This window comes from Cervus elaphus, chromosome 20, assembly GCF_910594005.1.
Source record: "Cervus elaphus chromosome 20, mCerEla1.1, whole genome shotgun sequence".
Classification (NCBI taxonomy): Eukaryota; Metazoa; Chordata; class Mammalia; order Artiodactyla; family Cervidae; genus Cervus; species Cervus elaphus.
Genome location: NC_057834.1, coordinates 72,058,226 through 72,068,869, shown reverse-complemented (window position 1 = coordinate 72,068,869; position 10,644 = coordinate 72,058,226). Strand labels below are relative to the sequence as shown.

Below are 10,644 nucleotides of genomic sequence, written 5' to 3'. Positions count from 1 at the left end.
TGACTGATGACTCACCCCACACTCTTTCTTTCAAAGAGAAGGAAGTTGATAGAAGCCCAGATCAGAGATACTGAACCAGTTATTAGGTGTGATATACAAAGGTTAGTTAAAATAAAACTTTAAAACTCAAAACCCTAGAAGTAGGGGCAACTGAGAGAGACAGATCCCCTACAGAGGCATTCACTCTTAGCTCCAGATCACTGAGGTCCTACATAAGTAGGGTAACCAACCTTGTATTCTGATTTGCCTCTACGATTTACTGGCTAAGTCATGTCTGACTCTTGCAACCCCATGGGCTATAGCCCACCAGGCTCCTTTGTCCATGGGATTTCCCAGGCAAGAATACTGGAGTGGGTTGCCATTTTCTTCTCCAAGAGATCTTCCTACCCAGGGATCAAACCCAGGTCTCTTGCAGGCAGTCTCCTGCATTGCAGGCAGATTCTTTACCAACTGAGCCACCAGGGAAGCCTCAGGCAGATTCAATCAATGTCTGTTATTCAGCTGTAATTATTAAAAGAGCTTCTTCTCACTATCATAAATGTGCCAGTTTGTGCAATACAGTATGTGGGCAGTCTGGTCATAGGAAAATTTAGGTAAAGTATTGCCTGGTCTTCTGATTTTTCAAGCCATAAATTTACGTTTTAAAGAACATCTTTGGATTTTTTTTTTTTTAAGTGGCCAACAAATTCCAAAAGTTTAAACATTTTGTTCAGACCAAAGAAAACTTCTTAGGAGCAGGATCTGACCTGGGAGCTGCCAGTTTGCAGCCTCTAGATTAAAACCTCAGACTGATATGACAGTGTTCTTTGGTTTGCCTATTTGGAGAACATATCTCTCTTGTAGCTGGTGACAAATGGTCTTAGGTTGCTTCCCACAAGAGAGGGCCTTCTTGCTCTAGGAAGGGCCATCGAAATCAGTGTGGGATCAGGCAATATGATATGAGCACCTTAAATCTGTTGTTCTAGGCCTTGCAATGATTGTAACTAGCATTTCCCCTGTACTTTTGCCAACAGAGGTTTGTCTAGTCAAGGCTATGGTTTTTCCAGTGGTCATGTATGGATGTGAGAGTTGGACTGTGAAGAAAGCTGAGCACTGAAAAATTGATGCTTTTGAACTGTGGTGTTGGAGAAGACTCTTGAGAGTCCCTTGGCCTGTAAGGAGATCCATCCAGTCCATCCTAAAGGAGATCAATCCTGGGTGTTCATTGGAAGGACTGATGCTGAAGCTGAAACTCCAATACTTTGGCCACCTCATGTGACCAGTTGACTCATTGGAAAAACCCTGATTCTGGGAGGGATTGGGGGCAGGAGGAGAAGGGGACAACAGAGGATGAGATGGCAGGATGGCATCACCGACTCAATGGACATGAGTTTAAGTAAGTTCTGGGAGTTGGTAATGGACAGGGAGGCCTGGCGTGCTGCAATTCATGGGGTTGCAAAGAGTCAGACACAACTGAGCGACTGAACTGAACTGACTGATAGGCATTACATGCATGCTTAGTCGCTCAGTTGTGTTTGACACTTTGTGACTCCATGGACTTCAGCCCACCAGGCTCCTTTGTCCATGGGGATTCTCCAGGATAGAATACTGGAGTAGGTTGCCATGTCCTCCTCCAGCGGATCTTCCCAACCCAGGGATAGAACCCAGGTTTCCTGTATTGCAGGCAGCTTCTTTACCATTTGAGCCACCAGGGAAGCCCAAGAATACTGGAGTAGGTAGCCTATCCCTTCTCCAGGGGATCTTCCTGACCCAGGAATCAAACTGGGGTCTCTTGCATTGCAGGCAGATTCTTTGCTAACTGAGCTACCAAGGAAGCCCCGCATGCATTACTCATTTACTCCTTACTGTAAGTCTGTAAGGAAGATGCCACTGTCTCCATTGTTCTAATGAAGAAACTGAGACTTAAGTGCCTGACTAGTCTGAACAAGGTCACCCAACTAGCAAGTGGTGAAACCAGGGTCTGAACTTCTCACAAACTTAACACCGAAGCTCCAAAGGCCATGCCTTTTTTCTGTGTCTGCTGCTTTCCCAAGGTGGAAAGATCAACTTTCTCTTTCCCTTGGGACATTTTTCCTTTGAATAAACCCTTTTTGACCTCTTGTCACTATGGAAAATTATGCTCTTGACTGGGTTTGTAAGAAGACAATTTCTGGCTTTTATTTAGAGTTTTAGGTCAGAGGTCCAGTGGTTCACCCAAAATCTCTGGGAATGGGGGACCCCAAAAGAGTTTAAAGTCAAAGTCCCACTTAGTCATAAGCACTGTTCATTTACCAGGTGGCCCTTCTACTCAGACCCTTTGAGAATCTATAGTGGTGCTAGGAAGCTGGTCAAAGATTTTAAGGTTTCATAACCCCAGTCATCTTTGTATTTGGTATCCATTTTAGAGATACAAGTAACAAACAGACCTCATCTAATGGGGACTAAGAAAAGCATAGGATTTTCTTTCCATTATTAATTTGACCAGAGGTTGGGAAATGCTTAATATGTTATACTGGATTGAATAACCACCTCCCCCAAATTCGTTTCTGCTTGGAACTTCAGAACATGACCTTATTTGGAAATAAGGTATTTGCAGATCTAATTAGTTAAAATGAGGTCATACTGGATTAGAGAGAACCCTGATCTGATGACTAGAATCCACATAAGAAGAGAAAGAGACACAGAGACCAATATACAGTGAAGGTGGCTGTATAAAGATAAGTAGAAATTAGAGCAATGCAGCTGTCAGCCATGGAACACCAAGGACTTTAGGCAATCATCGGACCCTGGAAAAGGCTAAGAAGAATTATTCTCTAGAGCTTTCAGAGAGAGCATGTTCCCACCAGTGCCTTGACTTGGGGCTTCTGGCCTCCACAGCGGTGAGAGAATACAGTTCTATTGTTTTAAACCATCCAAGTTTGTGGTCATTTGTTACAACAGCCACAGGAAACTAATACACATAAAGAAAACTATTTGAATACTGTAATTCCCTTTCAGGATGCAACAGAGGAATCTGTGTTGAATATTTAAATTCAGAGTTCATAAGTCAAAAGTTCAAGAACTATTTCATGACTCACTATTAGTTAAAGAACAAACTATTCGGGGAGTAAAAGTTCCCTCCCTATACAATGCAAAAGCATCTGTGGAATTTCTACAGAGGACCAGAGGCGTCCAGTATGTTGATTCAATATGGCTCAATTCTGAGCTAATCCTGACCAAGACTAGCTGTGATAGGGAATCCCTCTACCAATCTAATACCATTAATCATACTGTGCTGAAATCTGATATGGCTGAGGTGAGTCACAGGCATTGGCATGTGCATTATGTAGTAGTCTCTTCCCACTCTTTGCCACGTGTACTCCATTTATCTGATTGGTGTCTGACTCAGTTTCTCTCCTGGGATTCTGACAACATCACCAGCTTTCATTTCTCCAAGGGTAAATCTCTGCCTTACTCTAACCTCTGGCTGGGATCTACCTCAAATTGGATGGACTCTGTGTATTGGGAAGAAGTATAAGAGTACTCTTATACTCTGAGTACTGAAATGTCCATTGCTCCCTTCAGAGGAAAGCTAGTCATAGCTTCTACATCCTGATCTCAGCTGATTCAACCACATTTGGATGTCTCATCCAAGACCAGCCCATCCATAGGCCTATCAGTGTTCTACGAAGCAATCTGGCAAGTGAGCTCTACCCAGTGAGGGAAAAGGTAAGCAACGGCACCAAGAAGACCTACGTCGGATAGTTTCAATAGGAGGTCATTGTAGAGGCCCTGCTGTTGGTAGTACGGACAGAAGTTGAAAAAACACACAGAAAGCAGAAACCACGAGGTAGCAGATGCCATGAGTGAGCGGAAACCAAGAGGACAAAGAAAAGAAAACAGGAAGTTGGATGTGGCAGGAGTAGTAAAAACAGAGACCGAGAGAGGCTGCATCACTTTAAAGCTTGCAGAGCATTAGAATCAGGCTGAGAGGTATGCAGGCACATAGGATAACCCAAACCGCATTATATTCTCAAGTGGCTTTGAGTTCTTAGATGACGGTCTGGCCCCTGAAGCACAGCTGTGCCGCTGTTAAGAGTGTTCCCTTTCTCACATTCTACATCCCTAGAAGACACCATCTTCGTATCCCCACCCCCAGTCTCCCCATTAACTAAGGTAAGTGGGTCTCTGTTCTAGAAACTTACAACTTTCTACTTCTGTTTGCTTATTTTGTTTTTTATTTTTCCACTTAAAATTTTACAATACACTCATTTTCCCATGCCATTTTGGATTCCTCAGAAGCATGATGTAGTGTGGCTACATAATAGTACGTTTTCCAGAAGTTCTTTATTTTTGCCAGATCAGTTCTCTATCTTTGAATGTTTGTATTTCTTCCAATTTTCCTTCAGTATGAATGTCACAGTGGTGAACATCCTTGTATGTAAAGCTGAGCCCACATCAGCTTTTCCTTAGAGTAAATCCCTAGAAGTGGAGTTTTGGGTCAAAGGGTGGGCCTATTTTTATGAATCTCTCTACATATCACCAAATGGGCTTCAGAAAGAATATACCTGTTTGTAATCTTGGCAGCAGCATATCAGAATTGCCATCTTACCACAGCAGCCCTTGAGTTCTTTCTCCCATGTGTTAACATTAGTTGCTTTGAGCCTCAGGAATTCTTGCTGGCTCCTCTCTGAGTCTTTCTTTGTTAGGTTCTATCCTCGTCCTCATCTCATCTCCAACATTTGTAATTGGTACCCAGACATCCAAAGCTACCCCTTCCATCTCGAGACTAAGAAGGCTCCAGTTGGGAAGAACATTAATGGCCCTTGCTAGACTAGTCAGTGGAGGTCTGGAATAATCTTTGGCTTACTGGCTGAAACATGTGATACAGGGGCTTCAGGGGTTTGGGGAAGTGATTCTCCCTAATGTCCCTCTGTAGTTCCTTCCACTTGCTTCCCATGGGCTTTTGAGTTCACTCAAGGGAGTCCCATCCTGTACCCCACCAACAAGCTGGGATCCACTCCTCCTACATTATGTTTTGCCTGTCCCATTTCCTGGGGCTGGGCCACTCACTCTTCTCTACCTCTATTGGATAGACTTCCCTTGAAGCTTTAGCTTTACATCTCACAATCCTCCAACCCTAATCCTCTATTCCCCACCTCCATACTCCTGATCTCAGCCAGGAGCCTGTGAGGCCATTCCCTTAAGCTGCCCTTCTGTGTTAGCTGTCCCTTTGACTTCGACTTCTAGGAAGTAGGGCAATATTTTCTATACTCTCTTGGCCTCTTATTGCCATCATCTTCTCTGGATTGCCACCTCTGCCCTACTTTTGCCCCTGACTCTGGCAACTTTCTATCACTTTGGCTCAGGGGTTCTTCTCTGCTTCCAGCAAGCTCTGGCCCTTGCACTGCAAGTCTAGTGAGAAACTGACACTTCAAGGCCTTGCTCCAGGATATTAAGGGAGTGTACTAAATGTGCACCGAAGGGCTGTGGCAGCTGGCCAGCTTCATCTTAGTAATCCTTATTTCGCTCCCCAGGCTTATCCCCTCCCTGTTCAACTTCTATGTGGTCCTTCCTGCCTCCCATTTGTTAAAGGTCTGTCTCTGGCATCGGCTTCTTGGTTAACCTTCCCTCTGGCCCCTGGCCCACCATAGGATATCCTTGTTCCCTCCTTGGCTCTCCCCTCCTGCCTTGGCATTACCGGCCTGGTCTGGCTTCCCCATGGGCTGTATTCACAAGGTGCCTGGGCAGGGCTGACCTGGCATTCCTGAGGGCCCTGCCTTCTTCCTGGCTCTGACCTTGCTCTCGAAGTTATGTAGATGGGCTCTTTTAACCCCTTCAGTTTCCTCCCTACAAGTTAAGGGCTAATACTTGACCATGGGCAGCTCAGGCTCAGACCAGCTTTTTATAGAAAACCTTTTCCAGGGACATGGCTTGGAAAGGAATGTGGAGAACAGGGGCAGCCCCTCAGATCTAAAGAAATTCTAACAAACCAACCATCAGCCATTGTCTAGAATGCCCTGATCATCCTCAGGGCATATTCTTACCCAAGTCCACATCATCAGTTACTGGGAGCTACCAGAGCACTTTCAGCACACAGCTGGCATCTCCTCTCCTTGCTGCTGCTGCCTGTTCCCCAAGGCCCAGTGACTTCCCTTAGACTTGCGGCTGACTGAATTCCACTGCTTCAGGGGTGGAATGGCTGGTGTCCTTAGTAAGTGCAACAAGTCGGGCTATTTCACCAGAAGTAATGGGGAACACCTCAACCAAGAGGTTGGGGTGATATCTCTTGGTTTGTGAAACCAAATCCAAATCCACGGGGAGAGTCTGGTCCTCTCTATCCACGCTAGCAGCTGTTAGAGATTTGGCACCAAACCAGGAATGTGTATGTAGGGATTTTAGGGAGAATCATTGTTCTTGTTTCTGGCCTATTTTATGAGCCAGCAGGCTCAAGTCATTAAAGAATCCACCTGCCATGTGGGAGACCTGGGTTCGATCCCTGGTTGGGAAGATCCCCTGGAGGAGGGCATGGCAAGCCACTCCAGTATTCTTGCCTGGAGAATCCCCATGGACAGAGGAGCCTGGTGGGCTGCAGTCCATGGGGTTGCAAAGAGTTGGACACGACTGAGCAATGAAGCACAGCGCAGGAAAGGCAAATAGTGGCATTCTCTCTGATCAAGCTGCTTCTGATGAAAAGAAACCAAAACCTACTGCGTTCAGGCAAATGGAATAAGAGGAGGGGTTGGCCCTTCTAAGGTGAACTAGGAGAGCAGTGGGTTTCACAGGCAAATTGACTGACACATCCAGGGGAGCAAGTCAGTCAGCTCAAATGCCAGGCTAAAGGGACACTGGTCATTGTCATTCTCCTCCTTCTCCAGCATGCTTATTCCTGGGCTCCCTCCTCTGCATACAGAGACAAGGAACTTCTGAAGCTCATGCTTCTCTAGAAACTTCTCTCCACAGAGTTTATATTCTTTCCTTTCCAAATTATGGTGAGGAATTATCAGAGCTTCAAATAGGATTCTGAGTCTCTCATCCTTTCTGCTAGAGAGGGACTAAATTTTCCTGAATATTGTGCTTACTGTGCCCACCTAAGAGGTAATGATATCTCCTTGCCTCTCTTCTCTTTCCCCTCCACTTTTCTCTCCTCCACACTTCATGGACTGAATGTCCATCCGTGCTGTGGACTTTGCTTCTTTTCATCTACATTATGGTGGGGTTCAGGGTATAGAACACGAAGAGAGTCTGGGAGAACCAACTCGTTCCCATAAAATAAATCTGGTTCTAAAGAGGACTCTTGGAGCCAATGGAGTATCTGCTAGCCATTTAGTTACTAAGTTCATAATAACTTATTCTTAGTATTCATAACCTCCCATGCTGTGGAGTTTCCCATACTAAGCTTTTTGAATCAAACTTTGTGGTTCCAGAGACACATGTACAAATAAATTATTTGTGACAATCAATCATCAGCTCTTGGAGGAAGTGCACTCATCGGCCTCCTTTAGGCTTTACAGCACTGGGCACCCAACGTATGAGGAAACCGAGTCTCATAAATGTGATGTGACTTGCCTGAGGTTGCATGAGTTAATGGTAGAACTAGGACAAGAACTCAGATCTGTCTTCAGTCCAGGAAATCTTTCCATTACGCTGTCATGCCTTCCTTAAAACTTTGTTCATCTTTGGCTGACACAACCCTCTCTTGAGTTGAAATTACTTCCATAGCTTAGAAATAGGTCAGTTGCCTGTTTAGCATTTTCTTTCTGGCTTTCTGCAGTGGGGTCTCAAAATAAAGCCTGCTAAAGTCTGTGACTGGATCTTAGATCCTGAAAGGTTGTGCTAATAATCCCCAAACTGTAAAGGGTGTTTTGGTGTGTTCTCACTTATGCTGTAGCTCTACAGCCTTGGTTTCCAATGGCCGTCACGTCACAGTGATTGAATGTGGATTACGGTTACAATGTACCTTGAGTAACCCTTTCTTAAATTCTTGGAGGAGGTAAAAGTACAGTATGATTATCAAATCCTGTGTACATTTCTTCTTCTTGTGAATATTTAACTCACCTACAATTTATCTCCCATCATAGACACGAATGTAATAGTTAAATGTAGTAGAGAGGCAGTTCAGCGTAAAGCCTGAAATGGTAGATTCTGAAGTCAAATCAATCTGGGATTATATTTTGACATGGCCACTTACTAAATGTGTGACCTTGGGTAAATTATATAATCTCTCCAGGATCTGATTTTCTTCTTCATAAAATAAGTATTATTTGAAATAATTATAAAAATAATCCATGAAAAGGGATTAACCCTGGGTGTGGCCAATAGCAAATGTATTCCTTCAAACTACCTCAATTCATGATATAATAAGAGCCTGAAAATTCAAGTTATTAGATGAAACCATTGCATTTCTTTGGCATATTGGCAATGTTAATATTTGTCCTGTTACTTTGTCCTTCTTTCTCCAGCTCTTTTAATTATTTTTACACTGTATAAGCTTCAGTAAAACATAAGCTTCTTCTGACAAACAGAAAAGAATGATTAGTAAATTTCACAAATTATAGTTTTGTTTAATACTTTGATTTTTTTAAATTAGTTATGTCTGTCAATTCAGATATTCATTTTGAATATAACAGTCAAACTCTCGATTCAATTAAAAACATTTGTATTAAACGGCAAGACCTGTAGGCAACATTTGATATGTTAATTTCAAAAATATCCACTTTACTAATTCCCCTCCTTTCTTTAAATTTTTGGTCAAATCTCACCTTATTAACGGGGCTTACTCTGATCATCCCATTTATTTATTTATTTATTTATTGATTTAATGCTGCAAAAAGCTTTATTGTTTCCATTTGGTCCAAGGCTTCAGAGAGGGCTCCAGGATGTTAAAAAGCTGCCTAGTGGCTGCAGAGAGGGGCTTCGGGCAGCCCTGATTTAGGTGGGTTCTTCAAAGGCCACTGGTCTCCAGAAGCTCCTAGTTGTGCTTGAGGGTGAGCCTCTCGAAGAGATACTCGCCCAACCCAGCCTGGGGACCGGCCAGCCTGCGGAGGTTGGTCAGGTGGTCACCCACCTTCTTGATGAGCCTCACTTCCTCATCTAGGAAGTGGTTCTCCAGGAAGTCACAGATGTGGGGGTCTCCGCTGGCAGAGGCCAGGCCATGCAGATCCAACAGGGCTTGATTCAGGTTCTTCTCTACGAGAAGGGCAGCTTCCACAGCGTCCTGGGTTTTACCCCACTCACCTTGAGATGGCTTCTGCACGTCCAGGAAGAGGGCGCGGCCGGCACGCTGGTTTTGCAGTTTCAAGAGACACTCCGCGCCCTGGCGCTTCTCCTTGGCCAATTCGCGAAAAAAGTGACCCACACCCTCTAGAGCCACATCGTCGCGGTGGAAATAGAAGCCCAGAGAGAGGTAGGTGTAGGAGGCCTGCAGTTGCAGGTTAACCAGGCGGTTGACGGCGGCCTCCACCTCGGTAGAAGAATTCTGACGAATCTGGGAGCTCATGATTGGTCGGTAATAAGGAGTTAAAAAATGGTGGCTGGTCCCGGTGATCGCGGACAGCTGAGTGGCTGACTCCGGAGGTTGAGACTGGAAAAAAGGTTGGAGGGTAGTCAGAGGCTGGAGCAAGGGGCGTCCTTGGGTCTGTTCGTCCAAGCACTGTTGAAGCAAGAGACAGATCCGCGGGGCCGCCGAGCGCACTTCCTGATCATCGCATTTAATTCTGCAAGTTTTCACCTTCACTCAATCCTGCCACACACACACACACACCCGCCTCCCACCAACACATACACTGGCCACCCCGCACCACTTTATCTTGCTCAATTATTTTTCCATAGCACTTATCATCTAACATACTATTTAATTTAACTATGTTTATTGTATGTTTCCACATGGATAGGGGGTTCCCTCTTTCTCTCTCTCATTAATATGTCCCAAGTGCCTATAACAGTGCCTGGGATATAGTAAATGATCAGCAAATACAGGCAATATCAGTTGAATGTTTGTTAAATAAATATACTGGCATATTTAATTAAAGTAGGTCTACTTAAACTATCAAATGATTATCTTCTATAGTAGAAATATAGACAAATCCCTGAGTCATTAATTTCTATTTGTCTTTTCATGTGCATGTGTGCTCAGTCATGCCCAGCTCATCGAGACCCCATGAACTGTAACCCACCAGGCTCCTCTGTCCATGGGATTTTCCAGACAAGAATACTGGAGTGGGTTGCCATTTCCTACTCCAGGGGATCTTCCCGAGCCAGGGAAGCAGATTCTTTACCACTAGCGCCACCTGGGAAACCCATATATGTATGCATGGGTGATACGCATAAATGCACACATATCCACATATGTAAGAAGATAATTTTTGTTGCAGTAACTATTAAGTCTGCAACAGAGTATATTTGTTTTTTCTTTTTTTTCTTTTTCTATTTTGAGGCAATGTTTATTTCAAAAAACATAGATATTTCTTCAAATATCCTACAGAGCAATGAATACCCTGGGGTGAAAGTCCAGAAAAAGTTCCTTTGCAAAACTCCCAGAATTGAGTCCAGTTTTGGCCATAATCCTGTCAGACAACTGAATCATTTACCATGTTGGTGTTTGAGTATGGAGCATCATTTTAGAGCAAAGCTCTGAAGGAATTGATTTTTACCTAAATAAATCTGCTTCTTGCTGCTTAGTCCTAG

The 10,644-nt window shown here is 44.1% G+C and overlaps 1 protein-coding gene across 1 annotated transcript; it reads right to left on the bottom strand.

Annotated features, from left to right (window-relative positions):
- Nucleotides 1-8,799: 8,799 nt before the first annotated feature.
- Nucleotides 8,800-9,650, bottom strand: LOC122677335 (ferritin light chain-like). Its single transcript, XM_043877325.1, has one exon. It carries the CDS (start codon nt 9,455-9,457, stop codon nt 8,930-8,932), a length of 528 nt encoding a protein of 175 aa, XP_043733260.1. The 5' UTR covers nt 9,458-9,650; the 3' UTR covers nt 8,800-8,929.
- Between the last annotated feature and the right edge of the window lie 994 nt (nt 9,651-10,644).